The 20,175-nt window shown below is 52.9% G+C and overlaps 1 protein-coding gene across 4 annotated transcripts in view; it reads right to left on the bottom strand.

The window, feature by feature from the left end:
• Positions 1–4,777: 4,777 nt before the first annotated feature.
• Positions 4,778–20,175, bottom strand: part of Bcl2l11 (BCL2 like 11) — a 35,629-nt gene continuing 20,231 nt past the window's right edge. For all 4 annotated transcript variants that reach the window (XM_046462811.2, XM_046462812.2, XM_046462813.2 and 1 more), the window contains 2 exons: positions 18,104–18,213; positions 4,778–8,776 (listed from right to left, as the gene is read on the bottom strand). In XM_046462811.2, the coding sequence (XP_046318767.1) occupies positions 8,681–8,776; positions 18,104–18,213 (206 nt within the window). In that variant the 3' untranslated portion in view covers positions 4,778–8,680. The remainder of the gene's footprint in view (positions 8,777–18,103; positions 18,214–20,175) is intronic.

The following is a 20,175-nucleotide window of genomic DNA, read 5'->3' as shown; positions in this document are numbered from 1 at the left end:
AAGAACTATATAGGAAGTATGGAACTAGACAGGAAGTGATAGAAGTGTAGGACTCAACAGGAAGTACAGGACTAGACAGGAAGTATGGGACTAGACAGGAAGTATAGGAGTACACGGGAAGTACGGGACCAGACAGGAAGTGCAGGACTAGACAGCAGTGTAGTACTCAGCAGGAAGTACAGGACTCTACAGGAAGTATGGGACCAGACAGCAAGTGCAGGACTAGGCAGAAAGTACGGGTCCATACAGGAAGTGCAGAACTAAACAGAAGTATGGGAGTAGGCAGGAAGTACGGAACCAGACAGGAAGTGCAGGACTAGACAGCAGTGTAGGACTCGGCAGGAAGTACAGAACTAGACAGGAAGTATGGGACTAGACAGGATGTAAAGGACCAGGTAGGAAGTATGAGACCAGACAGGAAGTGCAGGACTAGTTAGAATGTAGGACTAGGCAGGAAGTACAGGACTCTACAGGAAGTATGGAACCAGACAGGAAGTGCAGAACTAGACAGAAGTATGGGAGTAGGCAGGAAGTAGGGGACCAGACCCGAAGTGTAGGACTAGACAGGATGCACAGGACTAAATAAGAAGCACAGAACTAGATGGGACGTACAGGACTAGACGGGAAGTAGAGGACCAGACCAGGGTCCCACCATGAGTCATTGCTGAAGATGCAATGCCCTGGTTGTTGAGTGGCACCTGGGCCTGCAGATGCACTCCCTTGAGGTGGATCTGGACCAGGCCACAGAATCTTGTGTTCCCAGAAAGCCTGGGACTGCCCCGAGGTAAGGCTGTCCCACAGCATCCCAGTGTAGGCAGACCTGGGTCGGCCCCCACCTCCTGCTCCAGGGTTGCTGGACCCCAAGAAGGGACCTGAAGACAGGTGAGAAGTACATGCTGGGACAGAACTACACTGCCTCTGGTCACCCCAGGCTCTGCCACTGTCAAGTTTGGGATTTTGGGCGTGTGGCTTAAACTAACCCAGCGTCCCTGTCTGCACACCTGGGGTGATAATGGTGGTTACTTCTCAGGGCCCTTTGTTCTGAGATGCTTTGAACAGTACCTCACACACAGCAGATGCCCAGTGGTTAGTGGTCATTAGGGCCCTGGCCTACAATGGTGACAGCTGAGGGGCTGTCATCCCCAGTGCTCAAAGCTCCTGAAACAGCTGGCTCCCAGGGACCCCACTACAGAACTGCACAGTGGTCTTCCTGCTCGCTCACTGGGGTGAGGCCTTGAGGAACAGGGCCTCTTGATAGGTCCTGACTTTAAGCATTTTTATATTCTGTCTGTGCCTGGTGTGTGGTAGGGCTTGAATACTTAATTTTTTTTAAGGAAAATAAACATCTAAATACTAAAAAGTAATGGGTTGCTTAAGCTGCTGATGTCCCTTTTAGGCCAGCAAGTCCACAATGGAACATGACATCTTGATGATGAAATTTGCGAGTAGTGACCAAAGTTTGATCTTGTTTCACCACCTGGATAAGGGTCATCATTAAGAGAGAATTCTTCTCAAATTCGCTTTGAGGTGAGGCTCAGCAGTTACTGTCTTGCCTTCTGGGTCCTTTTGATAACATACAATAAAGTAGGAACTTGCTCAGGCACAAGTGCCTTCAACATGCCAAAGTATCTTCTCCAAGGTGATAAATTCTAAGGACTTGGGGCTTTCCCAGATATGTCAGTTTCTGAGAAAAGGGGACCAAGTGGTAGAAGTTACCCAACGAGGTAAAACAGCATTTTATCTTGTTATTTTCTATCTCTGCACAGCCCCGTTCTGCTCTTGGCACTGGGGAGTTCCAACATCAGCCTGTCACTCACAGCTTCTGAATACATAGGGTTCCTCAAACTTCTGCCAGTCTTTTTACTCAGTCCTTCTGACAGGCAGAAACGAGTCCACTAGGCAGGAAGTACAGTACCTAGAACTTACTGGCGGCGTTGCAGGAGCTGATCCAGACCAACAGGAGCAGCTGCTGAGGCCAGGCAGCCAAGCACGTGGCCTGGGAGTGCCAACAGCCTCTGCAGCTGGGGATGCCACCTCCAGATGTGCCCTCCTTGCCTGGCTGGGTCCAGATGCAGAGTGTTGGGGAAGGGCTTCAGATGGGCTCCAGGCAGTGGCACCCAGAGCAGGAAGTTTCAAAGGTAGAGGGGATATTGAGTGGCAGGTGCATAAAGGGACATCTGGGGAAAGAACAGTTGGAGGCCAGATGATAGACACCCCCCCCCGGGAAAGGGCTAATGAGAGATGTGCAGGATTTTATGAAGAAAAATCATGTGCACTAGGTAGATTAAAACTACCGCACACCTTGAAAAAGAGCAGAAAAATAAGCCGTCACTGTGTACTACTGCATACATGTGACACTGTAGTGTGTGATACTGTAATCCCAGGTAAGGCCCACAAAGAGCTTTGGAGAAGATTAAACTGATTCTAAAATGCATATGAAAGAAAAAAATGTACAATGGCCAAATCGGAAAAATAAGATATCTGAGGGTCATTTCAGGCTGCTGGAAGGTGACTGGGCTGGCTATGGGAGGTGTGGCAATGGATTCGTACTGTGTATCACTAACAGAATGAATTCCAGGTAGGTTAAGATGAAGGAAAACTGTCCTGAACTGCAGGGTTATATGAATAAAATATATTTAAAACTGTGGTTTAGAGAAGTTGTGTCAAATACAGAAACCTAAAACCAAGATCGGTAAATCTGACTTCTTACATGACAATTTCTGCATAAATATCACAAGCAATTAAAAGACATGCAGAACAAAAATATGCATTTGTGAAAAACAGTGTATATTCACAGAAGCGTATTCAGTGTTGCCTGCACTGCTAAACCCTCAGGTGTCCATTGATAAGTCTGTAGACCAATTATGGCCATTTTAACACAATCTCAAACATCACATTGTGCAAAAGAAACCAGACCCACATGGCTTTATGTGTTTGACTTCATTCATAGGAAGTTCAGAAACAGGCAAAACTAGTTGTGGTGAGAAAAAACTTAGGACAGATGTCACTCCAGGGGCAGAAGGGGACTTTCTAGAGGGACAGTAATGTTCTCAATCTTGATAGGGGTTGGGTGACAGTCGTTTTCCTTAGTTGAAACTCAGCAAATGTACACTTAATGCAGATCTGTTTTTTTTTTTTTTATTAGTTACACAAGACAGTACAATGATCGTGATCTGTATGTTTTACTGTGTGTAAATTTTATCTACAAGGGAGAAAAATGTAAAAGGGATGGACTCTAGATTATAGATATGCTGGACATTTAGGGGCAAGGTCATTGATGACTACAACCTGCTTTGAAATGCACCCCAAAATAAGATGGATTAATGGATGGGATAGATGATACTAATGCTATAAAATGTTCAAAGTCAAAGCTAGGGAGTCAGAGCATGGTTGTTCTCTAGGAAATCCTTTTGACTTCTCTGAAAATTTTCATTATCAGATGTCCATGAGGAAAGGATAAGCAACAGACTGAAGAATAAATATTTCCAGTATATAAGAGATATTTGTTCTCCATATATGCATGCATATACATATATATACACACACATATATGTAATTTTTTTTGTACCAGGACTGAACCCAGGGGTGCTTAACCACTGAGCCCCTTCCCCAGCCCTTTTATGTTTATTTTGAGACAGGGTCTCACTAAGTGGCTTAGGGCCTTGCTAAGTTGCTGAGGCTGGTTTTGAACTCACAATCCTCCTGCCTCAGCCTCCTGACCTGCTGGGATGACAAGTGTGAGCCACTGTGCCTTGCTATCTAAAACATATTAAGAGCTGATCATCAATAGGAAAATGAAAAATTCAATTAAAAGTAAATGTAGCCCTTCAGAAAACAAGGTAAATTATCAACAGTGCCTGGAATGATTGTCCTACCAGCATTCAAACTTAAACCAGTCAGTCCCACTCCCTGCTCACCCGCCAGGCTGACTCCAGCATGACTACCTCGTGGCTGCAGGTGGTGTGGCCACTGGGCAGCATATGCAGGTGGCCAAAGCTGCCTCCACCTCCCTGTGCCACCAGCAGAGTGAGAGACCCCGGAGCAGACCTTACACCTGGCACCTCACACAGAGGTTGGAATGTGGCCACTCTAGGAAGATCTATGGCTGGAGTCAGAACTACCTAGGTGATGGTCTTTACAGCAAGTGCAAAACCACACACACACACACACACACACACACACAGTGCAATGCCACCTTGGTGAGGTGGGCTTGGGGTGATGTGAAATAAATATAATTTAAAGAAAATAAGCGTTATGGACAAGACCATTTATGCATGGCTTGCCTAATTAAAACGAAAAGCATGAACACATTCTTATTTTCAGAGCTCAACACTTTCCCAGGACCTGTTTCAGAGTTGAAGTGGCAAGTCATGTACTGACTTATGGAAACCTGATGACTTACATCCCAAGATCAGCCTTTGTTCTCTTGGTCACCGCCAATTTCAGCCACTGCAGCTGGGGCCAGGGGGCTCCGAGGTTCCTTTGTGAGAAGGTGATGGTCCCTTTACCCTGGGGCTGGGCACTTGAGATCCCCCGGGCTCTGAGCAGGGGCTGCAGGACAGCCCTTTCTACTCAGGTCACAAGGGACTTCTGTCTTTCAGGTTTTCTTCGACTGCGACAGGTCAGATGCAGCCACTGCCCCAGGCCCCTCTACTGAGGGCTGAATCATGTTGGACTACAGGGCAGAACTAGCTGTTGTTCGTTATACCAGCCGACTCAAAATCAACTTAAGCTGTTTCTCCCCCATTTTTGTGAAAGCATCAGACAGCTCACCAGAACAAGTTGAAAGTTTTATTTATATAAAATTCATTAAGAACATAAAAGATTGAGATTCTTAAAAAAAAAAAATCTGCACTTATTTACAGCAGTATTGCACAAGTAAAGTGGCGATTACCCTGTCAAAATTCATCAGTGCAAAACACAAGTCAGCCAGGGAAATTGCAATACAATGCTACATATGCTGGGTTCTAGGGGACGAGTTAGTGATGGGTCAATATACAGACAGGTCAGTGCTATTTATAAATGGGTACCTGATGAGTTCCGATACAGTAATGAGTGGTCACAGAACCTGCACATAAAACCCAAGAGAGCTCTCAGGGTCTGAAATTCCCAGGTAAAGTAGTCAAGTTACTCAGCTGTGAGCTCGAGGGTGCTTCTCGCACACAGCAGACCCCGGCTGATTTAGCGACACAGGGACGGCAGAACCGCCCTTGAGGGGTCACTAGATGTCCCTGGAGCATCCACAAGCTTTCACATCTTGACACCCAGCCCAGCGGGCCCCCAACCTCTCCCAAGGGGGATGAAGAATTGGGAAGAGGGCAGAGACCTGGAGAAGCAGGCTGACCAAATGCAGTGACCAGATGGTGAAGTGCCAGGTGCAGTTAGCTCCCCAGGACAACGGTCAGTCCACACCTCAGCACAGGACCCACGGGCAGGTGCAGGTGGGGAGGAGCCATTCACTCACCAGTTGCCAAGAAGGGCCTGGTGACTGGAGGCACCCCGAAGCAGCCTGTCTCTTGGTCCCGCCTGGCCCCTGCCCTGGACAACTGGGTCAGCAGTGCCTCTCAAGGGGACTCAGTTTATCCACGGCAATGCTGAGTTGTCAGGTGAGGCTTTCCAATGGGAAAACCTGCCCACCTGCTGAGAATACTTTTTTTTTTTTTTTTCCATCTTAAAAGCCATGGCCTGGAATTAGCAAATTTGCTCCTGAGAGAAGCCAGCTGCTCTGGACAGGCAGAGGCTGCTGAGTACTTCTTGGAGTGGAATTTTGTACACTGCTAGATTGCTGGTTTCTCCTGGGTGTCACATGCAAACTCCACCCGAAGGTGGCAGGGCCCAAGAGCTGACCACCAGGAACGGATGCCAGAGGCCACCCCGGGAAGACCACGCGGTCTGCAAGAGCCCACCAGTCACCACCTCCCGCCTTGGGAGCCGGCGCCCAGTCCCGGGATGGCAGGGTATGGGGGACAGGGACGTCAACACTTTCCAAACTTAACACATTAAATAAGCAGAAAATAAATATACAACATTTCTACAAGTTACAGCATTATAAAACAGTAGGCCACATAACACAGAAAAAGAATCTACAATATTTACAATCCTTGATTCTGAAAAAGATTTAGAAAAAACAGTGATTTTCACTCATTGATACTGTACAAAATTTTACAAGAAAGGTCAAGGGGACATAATTGCACAGACATTTGGCTCAGTTGGTAAGAAAAATATGACCTAATCTAATAAATAGTCAATATATATACAACACAGAGAAGGGGGAACAGGAGAAAAATGCATTTCTCTGTACTTTACTTATGGAATTTTAAATTGGTTTTTCCAACCCTCTTAACCCCCCCCCCCCCAATTCTTCACCAACTCATTTCTGGGACCGGAACTGGAAGAATCTCAGAGGGATCTTTCTGTTTATTGCATTTCATTGTGAAACCAGAGGACACTTTTTACACTTTTTACAAACCTCACACGGGAGAGGTCATCAAGGCACAAAACCCGCATTTTCAAAAAAAAAAAAAAGGGGGGGGGGGTCTAGGTAACTTTTTCCTACAAAAAATTAAAAAATAATTAAAAACTAAGAAGCCAAGGCGTGCCCACGCAGGGAGGCACACTTCCTGCAGGAGGCGTTTTGATCAACAGTACAGTACAGAGACTCCGCCATCTCTCCACGCTCGGGTGCTGGCATCCTGGTAGCCTTTGCCATGCACAGGCCGAAGCCTCTCCTCTGAGCTGCTCCTGCCAGCCTGGAGGCCAGGCTGTAACCCAGCCAGCACCAAGCATGCTGGTACCGCCTTGGGCACCTGTCCCAGGGAGCCACAGGGCTGAGGAGACATAAAGTGCTCTGGTCTGAGAGACTGGCACATGAGCACAGAGACCTGGGAGGCGGGCGGCCCAGAACCAGATACATCTTTGGTGTGTGTGTGTGTGTGTGTGTGTGTCCAGCAGGGTCGCAGCTGCAATCCCCACCCCACCTTGCAACCGTGGGCTGCACGTGTGACCACAGGGGGCTCAAGACACATCAGGAGACAAGCTGTGCTCCCACACAGCTTTCAAGATATAAAAAGGAATAATATTTGGAATCAGATCATCTCTACTTAAAGAAGAAAGCATATAGGCAACATATACATATGTATACATATGTCTGTACACGTATATCTACACACATACACAGAAACCTGGGAAGTAAGGGAAGAATGATTTTCCACTTAATTTAATGTGACCACACTGGTACTCTACCTGGCAGAAGCAAGAGCAAGAGCTGCTGGCACTGCTGATGTATTTTGAAAACTCATCCACTCCTTTTAGAAAAGCTGTTTCATGATTTGAGATTTTGAAACTTTTAAGAATCCCAGGGTTTGCAGCCCCACCCCATCTGGGTCTTTCCTGGGTCTCCCTGGTTTTCCTGCTTCTGAAATGACTGACCGATGGCTTCAGATGTGCTGTGATCCCAGGGGACAATAGGGGCAGGCAGAGAGCGCGCCCCACAGAGGTGGAGGCCAGGTGCACCGACACCGACCCAACTGGCCTAAGAAAACGGGAAAAGCAAAACTTTCAGAAGGCTCAGGGGACACGCTGGACTCTGCCCAGGGGTGCGGTGCAAAGCAGAATGAAGCTGCTCTTCCAAGGCAGGCTGGAAGGAGCAGGCACTGAGGGAGTACCACAGGCCAGGAGGGGGCCAGCAGGCAGAGCTGCAGCCAGGCTGGCAGCATGTTGGCACGTGGCTCCCCTGGGCCGTATGGCCATGGGACGGCTCTCCCTCTCCAGAACACTCCAGGATAAGTCCCTGTAAACCAAGGGGACCAACATGGCACCCCCAACTGGCCAGGTGCCAACTCCTGCTCTGACCAATGATGCTTCGCCTTGGACCAAACCTGCACATCAGCATCCAGATGGACTGGGGCTGACTCACCGGTGACCGGGAAAGACACACCAAAACAGTCGGAAATGTTGCCGCACAGGCAGCTGAGTTGAAGGAAGTAAATAAATATTTACAAAGCAGGTGAGGCCGGCCAAGGGACAGCAGGTCCCCTGCCCCCTGCCCAGTTCCATTTTATAAGAACAACTTTTGATTTTAATGATCAAAAAAGGAAAAAAAGAAAAAAGAAATCTCAAAGTCTCAACGGCAGGGGAAGGAGGGAGGGAGCCCATCACACCTCTCCCTGTTAAAAAATTCTGTACAGTATTTTCTAAAAATAAACTAAGGCAGCTTTATAAACTAGCTGGCTCAGTTTCCACTGCAGGGTTTAGATAATCCTCTGAGATAGGGAATAAGTTCTTAAAATTTAGTACAAAAAAAATCATTCACAAGTTGGTTAAAAAGTTTCCATTTCCTTTGTGAAAAAAACCTGTTCTTACTGCAGGAGGTGGGAAAGCCACGACATGTAAACACCCTTCTGCAGACAATCCTGCTCCAAGAACCACGGTTTCTGCATTAAAAAGGAATCCTCCCCCATTTACATTCACAGCAACTTCCACAGACACGCGCAGGCGCAGTGCGGAGCCACAGGATGCAAGGTCAAGTCCACCCGCGGACACAGGGTCTTCTGCGCTGTCCCGCCCTCAGCGCCGCGGGAAGAACGCTGCGCTGGTTGCACAGCGGGGTTGGGGACATGGGGCTGGGCTTGGCCCTCGCTGGGAGCGAAGAGTCCGCGCGTGTCCGGCTCTGGAGACCCCGTCAGTGCATCCTCCACACCAGGCGGATGATGCAACGCAACAGGCGCAAGATAACCATTTGGGGGTGGTCTTCAGGTTGGTAATTATTAAAAAATACCTGAAACACAAAAGCAAAGCTTCTCAGTGTCCGTCTGCTTTTGGGTGCTGGTGTTGAGTGGACCACCCGCCCTCCTTAGTCACTGCAAGGCCTCTGAGGGCCTCCTGCAGTGCCAACCCCTTGAGACTGCTGGGGGGCATTTCCAGCCCCTGCAGACGACGTCCTTCATGCAGGGCAGGCCTGCCAAGTGACCGCCTTAGGACAGGAGTGTAAAGCAACCAACGGACACTGTGCTGGACAGCGGAGAAGGACCTCTGCTCCCTAAAACTGTGGGTGGCAAAGCTTCCTGCAGGGGCGGCTTGGAAACCAGGTCCTCTGAGGAGGGCACGAACGGTATTGGGTAGCCTGAGGAACCATGTGCACCTGTACATGGATATCCCATGTCACCGACTCCCTCAAAGGTGAATTGCTGGTAGCTATAATTTGTGAAACCAGTGATTTGCCCTAAGAAGCTAAATGAAGGGGCGCGAGGATGCGCCGTGCCCTGCTGCCCAGCAGCTCGCTGGATAAACACCAACGCCTGAAGCCCACGGTCAGATGCCAGGCCCACCTCCCACCCTCACCCAGGAGCAAAGACCAAGTGAGGACAGAAGGCCACTTGCAGAGGGCACTACAGATCACTTCTAGCTAGCCTCAGAGGCTCACTCAGGTCTTCAGCGTGCCCACTCCAGGTCCATCCCTGTACAGGTGACCACGAGGGGCTGACACACAGCAGCCCAAGTCGACACCAGAAGGGGCACCCTGGTTCACATTCAAGTCAGAAAGTGGCCCTGCCCTTCCTAGTGACCAATCTTAGCAGACCCCACTGCCCCCACAGCCCCAGAAATTGCTTCCAGGGCTCTGTCCTGGGAGCCACCGGCCAAGAGTCAGGCTGAGCCCATGGCCTGCTCAGGACCCCAGCTGCAGGTGCCCGCGCACCATGGCCTGCGATAAGCCAGGGCATTTCCCGCTTCCTTCCATAACAAGACGGAGGAAATCAGCCCTGTCAGGAGGCCTGCAGACGGCTCCGTAACCACAGTCTGCGATTTTTATCACTGTACACACAGATTGCTTTGTTTTGATTTAACTTTCAAAATTACTTTGCTCCTTCTGTGTGAGAATAATTTAGGGGAAGGTTAATTTTGGTGCAGACTAATATTAATGGGTTGAAAGAGGCTTATTCAAAATAAAACCACAACTCGCTGACGGGAAGCAGGCGTGCTGACAGGCTGGGCCATCTGCCCCGGAGGGAGCCTCAGGCCTACCTGGGGCCACTCTGTCTTCAGAGTGACTAGAGGATGGGCTGATGGGTGTCCACGGTCAAAATGACACCAAAGGGCCACCCACGGGACAGGCCTGTTTACACTGGCAGGCTCCAGGTCCCAGTCCTGGCGGTATCTGAGGACAGGTGAAGCATGGTGGCTGTGACCTTGGGTAAGGAGTCACATCAAGGGCGATTCGGACACAGGTGGGGAGAGCCAAGGTGTATGTCTCGGGGGCATTTTGGTGACAGGAAGGCCCAGGTCCCTGACCAGCGAGGCCATGCGGCAGCCACTCCTCCTGCCCTCTGAGGAGGCGGGCACGACTCTTGGCACACGCTTCCACAAGTGAGCAATCGCTCCTGGCTGATGTTCAATGGAAGAAGCCATGAGCACTGACTCACAGTGGTGCCAGCCCAGGGTGTGGCCCACGACTGGTTCAGGACAGGGGAAGGGGGCTGCAGCGGGTGAGGACGAGAACCAGGTCCCAACTGCCCCAAGTCCTGCAGGGGGCCAGCCATGGCAGCCAGCTCGAACCCGCACCCTGCACGAGCTCCTTCCTGCAGCTGCGGCTGAGCCTCAGTCTGGGTGTTGGAGGGCGAGGAGTTCAAAGCCATGGACAAACCCGAGGTGGACCGCACTGGCAGGAGGTTAAGGCATGTGCACCCCTGGTACTGGCCAAGGCAATACCCCCGGGCTGGAATGTGCCTATGGGCAGGGCCTGCCAAGCACTGCGTGGTGGGGCCACCAGTTAAAAGCCAACATGGCGGTGGGATCTGCCCTGCAACCTGTGGAGCGATGGCTTCTGGCGCGTGGCACAGGGCTGGAGGGCAACAGATGCACTGAGAGTGGCAGGGCCAGATACCCTCCCTGGGCCGGGTCCATACCAGCCTCTTGCATGGCTCTCAGGAGGCATCTGAGTGCCCAGCACAGGTTGAGCTTCCTCTCGTAGCAAGGAGTGTCAAGCCAGTTCCCAAGGTCCTGCAAGGGGCACTTGCAGGCCTGACCACGGCCCCTGTTAGCACGAGATAATAAACAGGAAGCCACCCCAGGACATCATGGGGGTAAATGAGATGACAGAGACATTGGCCAGGACGACAGGGCAGCCAGGAGAGAGACCAGATGGACAGGGCGAGCAACAGGACACGAGGAACAGTATTGGCTTCTCATAATAAGGGGAGCCTGGGGCAGGGCTGCCAGCTCTTCTGGCCAGGAGGGGAGCACTGTGCCCAGGGATGCCCAGGGCAGAGGGCATGGCGAGGAGCACAGACCTGCAGACCCTTCCCCGAGCCATCCTCCAGCTGCACCCGAGCAGTACCAGGGCATCCAGCTACACCTCCTCGTCCAAGAGCTGCCCACACGCCAGTCCTGCAGACTGTGTACCGGGTCTGGGGTCAGAAGAATCGCTCACTGCCATCACTGAAGGAAATGAGTCTTCAAAACAATCCTAAGAGGCAAGTAGCACTCCCCATGCTGCAAGTGGCTGGAGGTGGCAGAGCAGGACAGGACAGGTGCTTGGAGCCCTCTCTCCTGCCATGGCACACGCCACCGAGGACCACAGCCAGCTCCCACGGTGGAGAACAAGGACGCTGGCATGCCCAGTCCAGGACAGAGTGCAGGGTGACTCTGGGGCCAGTCAGCCCCTCTGGCCACACTAGGAGCCTGGTGCTGGGGAGGGTGCCGCTCCTCAGAGTTGAAGGAAGCCTCGCCTTAGCCAGTGCCTGAATGAGGATGGAAGCCCACCAAGTGACTCCGAGGACTCAGCTCAGACCTCAGCAGGACCAAGCCCACCAGGCTGTGCTCCAATGGTGGGGCCAAAACCCACTAGGCCAGACACTCACAAAGTGCAACATACACGTACACTCAGCAGGCTTGCGGGGGGGGGGGGGGGCAACGACGGTAAAACAGACACAGATGTGCACAGTGAAATGAAAATAAAGTTTAAGAGATCAGAAATGACATCAGGAAAGGGAGACTTACCCCAAGAACTAGAGCAAGGTTTGTGGCACCAGAGCCTGAGGTATGAATTTCCTGGCAGTCAAAGGAACAAGGGAAACCTGACAGTCTCTTCATCGTTGAAACTAACCCATTCAAAACTTGCTTCTTATGCAATTTCAAGACTGAATGTCTACAATGTCCTGAACCTATTGTTTTGTTGTTGTTGTTGTTGTTGTTTTAATTTTTATCTTGAAGCATCAACATGTTATAGGGGACCGGGTTTGGACTGTGAGACCAGGAGGGACTTAATGGTGTCTGACCTCCAGACTGAGGATGAGCGTCCAGGAGCCTGAGAACGTGGGGCCTTCCACAGCACCTTCCAGGGCACAGTGGCACCACCGTCCCTCTGCCTTCCCATCACCCAACAGTCAGTACTTGACTCAGGAGAAAAGGGCTAGCGTGTGAGGAGCAACCCAAGGGCCTTCTCTGCGTTTTCAGGCCGAGAACCCTGGTCCAACGCCATCTCTGGTTTCAGGGCTGCTGCCACAATGTATGCGAAGACCAAACTCACCATCTGTCACCAAGGAAACGGGCATTTACATAGCTGGTGCCCAACAGCTGAGACAGCAGCCCTGCGGGGGAGGCTGGGGGCCCAGGTGGTGTCACAGACTGGAAACACTGTCTGTGAACCAACTCTAATTCTCTTTCTGATCATCATTTAAAGAAACTCCTCTGGCTGTGGCCTTTCTGCAGCTCAGCCCGGGGCAGCCTGTGCTGGACGCTCTTCGGGCGGCAAGGCCTTTTTTGACTCGGTGGTATCAGCTTACTGGAGCCCCTGGGGCCAGCGCTGGCCAGATTGGACGAGTCACCACCACCAGCTCTGCAGCACAGAGAGCCAGAGCCAATTCTCACGGCTGGCTGTGAGGCTCCAGTGTGTGAGACATTAGATTCAGAGCATAAATGCACCGTCCCGAAGGCCCAGCCTCAGAGAAATGCCCAGCGAGACGCAGCGCATGCTGACCACAGCCAGGCCTCTGGGCTCAGGTCGAGGAGACGCGCAAGATGCTTCTTCCTGGTGTCTGCAGAGGCGCCAAGCCTTGCTGTGTATCTTCATTTCCTCCTCCAGAGATTAAAAAATAACCCCAGGGAGACTCTCTCCAGCACCTGCATCTCTGCACGGTCATGCTCAGCCTGAGGTCCCCAGTGCCAGGCGCCCTGCAGGTGCAGCACCTGCCTGGCTGAGGGGACCAGGCACACTGCGTGGCGCTACGAAGCACTTACTAGTGACGTCCCGGTGCCCTTTACACACCCCGACACCCTCTCCTCACATCTGCCCACAGCGGGCATGGCCATACAGCAGGTGGAGGCCACCCAAGAGGTGTCAGAGTGAACGGCAGTGATGACAAGGGACGCTCTATCTCTAAATGTCCCCCTTGAACCTTCAGCATGATGCACACCCAGGCCTCCTTCAGGGAAGGGGCCTGCCAGGCTTGAGATCTGACCCCTGAGCCTGAGCTTCTCCAGGAGGGGACTCCCCGAGTGTACTGTCCCCAAGTCACAGAAAGCCTGTGTTCAGCAAGGCAGGGAAGGACCTGTGCTGAGTACCTGAACAGTTCTTCAATGTCTCGGGGAAACTAAGTTAAGTGCTTGTCACCTTCTTGGCACTGCACTGCCAACCCTGGTGCTGCGTCACAGCTAAGGGGCAGCCTCTGCCAGGAACCGCAGACGCACACCGGAGAGAGCAGCCATCTCTGCTTCCAGCCAGGTGGAGTCTGCGTGTCAGAGCTCTCGTGCGGACCGTGCGTCCTGCTTCCGCAGACAGCAACAGAAAGCAGCCCTTTTATCAAACCCCAGTGTTCAGTAGAAGGCCTTCAAAGCACGCTGCCCAGGACACACACCTCTGGTCTGTCCAGTGTGTGACTCACTGCGCAGGCCACTGGGGGCCTCTTCCTGCACCTGATCTTCAGAGCCACGGATTTCCAAAGGCGGGAGACAGCACACAGCATCTTACTTCTTTGAAGGTGAGTGCACCTTGAGGTGAGGCTCACACCATCACAGGGGGCCAAGGCACGGCAGTCAGACTTGCTCACTCAAACCCACCGGCAGGCCACTCCCCCCCCCCCCCCCCCCCCCCCGTTCAGGGCCACACTCCGGTCCTCTTGTGCTCCAGCCGATCCCCACAGGCACAGGCACAGACGGGGCATAGGCAGTGAGAGCCACACACCGCACTGCCGTGGTCAGACCCCAAGGGCCTCTGCTCCCCGCCCCTCTATGGAAGCCATCGTCACAGGTGTCCACTGCAGCCCACTGTCCCCAAGACACTGCTGACAGCAGTCTCCCTGCACAGGGACTCTAGCTGGACAAAATGAATGTGAGGCACAGACAAAATCACAGGGGAGCCAGAGGCAGGAGGATATAAAGTTCAAAGCCAGCCTCAGCAATTAATGAGGCCTTAAGCAATGGGGGAGACCTGTTAATAAAAAAGGCAAAGGGCTGAGGCTGGGGCTCAGTGGTTAAGTGCCCCTGGCTGAATCCCCAGCACTGGGGAAAATCAGCCCCAGGGAACACAGAGCCAGCTTTAGCACTGGGAGGGGTGGCAAGGCTGGGTGCAGTCCGGTCCAGTGACTTCAAGAACAGTACCTTCATGCTCTGCGGGGCCCAGCACCCCTCGACACCCTTGGACTGCAGCCTCAGCCCATAGCTGAGACACCCATTAAGTGGACACAACTCCACCTGCAGGTGAGCTGGCCCCCGGCTCACAGGTTCTGGCCAAGGGAGGAATCAGGAAGGCTGTTAATGGACAGCAGGACCAGTCTTGTGTGATGCTCCCACCCACAGTCGAGGAGGCTAAAGAGGGCGAGGCGCAGGCTGTGGACATGCCGTCGTCCATGGCACCACTCTTCGAAGGCCAAGACACAAATTACAAATTCCCCACAAATTCCAAAATGCAGCCGGCTCCTCTAGACGTCTCTTCCCTTAGGCCTGGGGACAGCCCTGTGTCCCTGGCTTCTCTCACAGTCCTGGTTGGCCCTCTGTGAGTCCCCAGTGCCTGCCTCCCTGTGGTGTGGACCTGGGAACGGGGGATCGCACACCACATGGGGACAGCTCGCTGCGTGTCGAGTGCCTGTCAGGAGCCCCATGGCCTCCCCAGGGCTCAGGCTGTGCCACACAGCATGGCCACCAAGGCCCCAGACTGCTGCCTCGACCCAGTCACTGAGAAGTCGAGCTTCAGGTGTAAAACCCACCAGGTACAACCAGAAGCCACCAATCAAGACACAAACTAAACAAAAACATGGGAGAGCCAAGTTCTGTCCCTTTACACGGTCTCTGCTCCTGTTAATGAAAGTCCTCGCTCCGTAGCAGAAGACACCCTCCGACCCTCGGCATCCACACCAGAGCAGCACAGGGACGATACACAGGGCTTCCTCAGAAACACGAAACCAAGCCTCACGGCGTGGAAATGCCAAGCAAGCCAAATGCAGGGATCTGTGAACCAGAACTGCCCGACCCTTCTGATACGTCACTGTCACGAGAGACTGAGAAAGGCCTAAACTAACGAAGCCAGGAGCTGACACAGAAATCCAATGCACGATCCTAGAACAGATCCAGGACTGCAGAATATCCTATGATCTGGGGGCGGGGAGGCAAGGCTAAAACGACGTCCTTGTCAGGACATCTGACCAGTCCACAGTCTAGCACTGAACAGCAGCCCCTCCTGACCACAGCCACACCATGCTCCGTGGAGAGTGCTTCAACTGTGAGGAAACGTGCTCAAGAACCAGGAGTGGGGGCAGCAGCATCACCCAGGGGACAGTGCGCTCGGGAATCGAGAGGGAGGACACCCAGGCCACCAGACCAAGGGCTCTTCCTGGCTCCACGGTGGCAGACCCCCAGGGCTGTTTCCCCTTTTCTTTTGGTACCAGGGATTGAACCCGGGGGCACTTAACCACTCAACCACATCCCCAGCCCTTTTTAGATGCCCCAAATCCCCGTGTTGTGGAGGTCCGAGGGAAGGGTCGGGCGCTGGGTGCAGGCTGACCTGTGCCCGGCCTCACCTGCAGGGTTCCGCTTCACAGCTGCGTCTCCGTCCCCACTCGCCCCAGGACCACCCCTGCACCTCTCCAACAGGAGAGGGTGGAGGCTGGCTCAGCAAGGCCCTGCACCACGACCAAGGCCTGAGAAAGGGCACACAGGGCACCGAGCCAGACAGACAGACCCAGGTGCTCAAGGAGCCCAAGGCCAGAGAGAAAGCAACGGGCAGCAGCCGGCCAAGAGGCCAGGGCACCCCAGTGGGGACGCGGGGAGAGCCCCTCTGGCTTCCCCCCCACATCTGGCAGGCCTTCGATGACGGCCCACTGGGCGATGGCAGACAATGGCTGTCTTAGTCTGACAGCTACCACTGCGGCCAGCTGTGGCCCGGGGTCACTGTGTCACTGTGCAGTTTTGGAGGCTGGTGTTTTGAACTGGCTATTCATAAAATCTGGAGAACGTACTAGCCCTTCTTTAAAAAAAGTTAGATTGCAATCAAGAAGCTATCCCTACTGTACCCGACATCCCAGCCCAGTGAGAGTCCTTTCTCAGCGAACGCTTCATGGTATGGGGTAATTAAGATGTGCAAAATAAGTGCACGGTGACAAAATCCTACAAGTAGTGTGACATTCCCACTGTAAAGTCACTTTATGACAAGCAGGAGGACAACAGGGCACATATCAGGAGACACAGCCCCTTTAACACACTGGCCCATCAGAATGAAGGACCCTGGGAGGGGGGGTGGCACCCATGGCAGGTGCTGCCGCCGCCTCCGTGGTGCCAAGGTGACAAGGACAACCCCACAGCCTGCCTCATTTGCACATGAGCCCATGGCTCACCTCCAACAGCCTTGTGGGGGATGGCCACGGCGGCACTCTGAGGCCCCTCCTGGCCCTGCGTCTCATCATTGACCCTCACGGTGCCCTGCAGAGGCGGGCATCTGTGCCCCAAGTTTAAGAGACACCTTCACGAACCCTCCTGAACACACTGGTCCCCAAGCCCCCATCCAGCCACAGGAATGGGAGCCACGCTGGCTGTGGCTGTCCAGAGCCCCAGCACAGCGAGGACTCCCAGGGCACCAGGGCCAGCGCCTTGTCCCTCAGCAGCCACACCCAGGTCAGACGTGGCCCTGAGGGTATCTGCAAGCCCCTATGAAGATGGGGGAGGGGGACAGACACGCATGAGGCTGGTTCATTACTTGAGCACAGAGGTGACTCCATGCCCATCAGAAATGACCTAACACAAGCCCAGAGTCAGGACTGGGGGGTATCCAGCTACTCTCCAGAAGGGACCCCGTCCTCCCCTCCTCAGCATGAGGACTGCCTGCATACACTGTGGCCCAGACGAACACAGCAGCACCAAAATGCCTTCAGAGAACACGTCAGAGGCAGACTAAAACTACTTTAAGGACACACTGCTTCTACGGAAGATACGCATCCCAGTTTTTCTGTAACTTGGGCCACTGATTAATGGCTTCTCGATGTATTTCAACAAACAAGCTGGTGGCGGACGCCTGTGATCCCAGCGACTTTGGAAGCTGAGGCAGGAGGATCACAAGGTCGAGGCCAGCCTCAGCTTATGGAGACTGTCTTAAAAAATAAAAAGGGTTGGGGATGTGGCTCAGTGGTTAAGTACCCCTGGGTCCAATTCTCAGTGCCCATAAAAAAAAATAAATAAAAACAACATGCAAGGACAGCAACGGGGGTCGAGAGGACAATGCTTCCTGCTGTGATGTAGGCAGCTGCAGGTCACGGGAGTCTTCGATGGGTGCTGGCGATGTTTCCCAGGACCAAGTGGTGCCAACTGAGCTCGACTGCGACCCAAGCTGCAGAGGGAGTGCAGCAGCTCGGCACGTGGGCTGGCAGCTCGCTCCCCCGGGAGCTGGGCCCTGGAGCTTGTGACCCTCAGCTCGGAGTTGTCGGGTCTCTGCTCCTAACAACCCCGCAGGCCACATCTGTCTTATTTGTGGCCATCACTGAGTTCGCCTAGAGCCAGTTGCAAGCAATAAAGGAGAGCAGGCAAGACGTGGCAGGGCCTCCACTTCCAGAGTCAGCGGGGCTCCTGTCCCACTCGGTCTTTACACGCAGGGAAGGGACAGGACGGGACGGGACGGCAGCCTTACCCTCCGTGGGTAATACAGGTTAAACTCATCTCCAATTCGCCGCAGCTCCTGCGCGATCCAGATCTCCGGGCGCATGTCTGCAGGTTCTGCCTGAGACTGCCGCATGGAAGCTGCGGGGACAAACAGAACAGAGTCACACCGTGCGCGGTCCTCCCACCCCGTACACTGTCGAGGCTCTGGACTCTCCAGAGCTACAACACGCATTCCGGATCACAGCGACAAGTCTGCTGCGATTCTGGCCAAAGCATAAGAAATGCAGAATAAATTCCTGCTGTACAACTGGAAATTCAGATTTGCAGCAATTAAAAACATCCAGGCTCATGCATGCAGGCTTCATTGCAAGGATTCATGAACACCAAAGAAATCACACTGGGGGCACAGCGAGGGGCAGCCTCACCCAGGATGCTAGAGGACCCAGTTCCCTCCCCAGCATTGCCAAAAAAAAAAAAAAAAAAAAAAAAAAAAAAAAAATTACACACACACACACACTTCTAAATATATAAAAATAAATACCCTGAAAACAAACTACAATATAAAATCAGCATATCAGTAAGATGACGGTTCTGATCTTAAGGTAAAACTCCCAGGAATGTGTCAGCCACCACCTGAGAACCGAGCTGCAAGGGCTGTCTCTTCAAAGCAAACCAAGGGGACACCGGAGCTGGTGGGCTGGCTGTCTGGAGGGAGGTTGGTGACACAGCAGCCAGTCCTCCACCGCACCACCCAGGGCCAAAGGAAAGCTCCTTGCTTGTCCCATCTCTACACTGATGCAGCCAATAAAGCGGGTCCAGCAGGTCCGGGTGTGCAAACACCACGCGGGGGAGGGAATGTTTTGGTCCAGGAGCAAAGGCGTTGTGAAAGGAGAACGCGGAGGGCGGGTGGCCCTTTCATTAAGCTGTCACTAACATTCACACCCAGCACATTCATCTGCTGCCTAATGTAACCATCAAGCCACCAGCATCCAAAGGCAAGAGCAGAAATGTGAGCCGCCCCAGGACCAGCCATGCCTGCGGAAGGTGGTTTCCTTGTGCCCACTCAAAGAGAAGGCTCCAGGAGGCCACCTGCAGCCCACAGCCAACTCTGTCCCTGAAAAGGAGCACACTGCACTCCAACGTAACGAGAGGCATGCAGTGTCAATGACTTTGGGTTTCACAGTAACACTAAGCACGGCTTTTGGCTCGCGTTTTGGTAGAAGGTCCACAAAACTGATACTGATTCCCAGATCTATAGAAGCACAGAAAAGCCCTAAGTTTTTCTAGTTCTTAAAATCCTTGCCCTACAACCCTGTCCCAGAGCCCAGCTGTGTGCACCGACCCACGATCCCACAGAGATGAGGAGGCCTAGGAGAGGCAGGCCCTCTATGTGGAGGTCACAGAGCCCAGCCCACAGCCATCTGCACTCTTGGGCAAGCCAGAGGATGCTGTCAAGGAAGCCCTGGCAGGGAATGCCAAGGCCCAGGTCGTGGGGAACAGGACAGGTGCGGTATGGCCCCGCCACCCACATCCAGCTATGCAAGAGTACTTAGCGCTTATTCACACAGATGTTCCCATGTTTATCTATAAAGTCCATTAAATGAAATTTTAAAACAACTCAACTGGCAAAGGATGAACTTGAGAGTGGCCATGCTACTGGGCGAAGAGGCTGAGGCTGCAGGTCCTGCCGTTCCCTGGGGGTCAGCCCTTCAGGGGTTGATGCCCACACCCCAGCACTACTTAGCTTCCCATCCCATCAGCACCTGGGAAGGGCGGTGCTGACACTGAGCCTCTGCAGCCCACCACCTCCCGGGGACACTGGCAAGCAGACTCAGAGCCAAGCCTGTCTTCTACCCTGGAGTCAAACAAACGCCAATTTCATCACACAGTCAGTGAAATATTCGCACACAGCACGAAGTTGTGAAGCATAAAAATGCTACTCGGTGTTTACTACATGGAGAGATTGGTGACACCCAGTGTCCACGTGCTGCAATCGTTATTGGGTACAGGAACAGAGGAGGCCAAGCCCTGCTCCACAGAGTTAAACACTGTTTCAGCTAGCTGCCAGGCACCTCTGGACAAGGGCATTTGTACTTTAGA

The sequence above is a fragment of the Marmota monax genome, unplaced genomic scaffold (assembly GCF_021218885.2).
Source record: "Marmota monax isolate L192 unplaced genomic scaffold, Marmota_monax_Labrador192_F-V1.1 WCK01_AAM20220418_F8-fsc00245, whole genome shotgun sequence".
NCBI classification, from domain to species: domain Eukaryota; kingdom Metazoa; phylum Chordata; class Mammalia; order Rodentia; family Sciuridae; genus Marmota; species Marmota monax.
The sequence above is the reverse complement of the archived record's forward strand: the minus strand, read 5'-3'. Positions and strand labels throughout refer to the sequence as shown.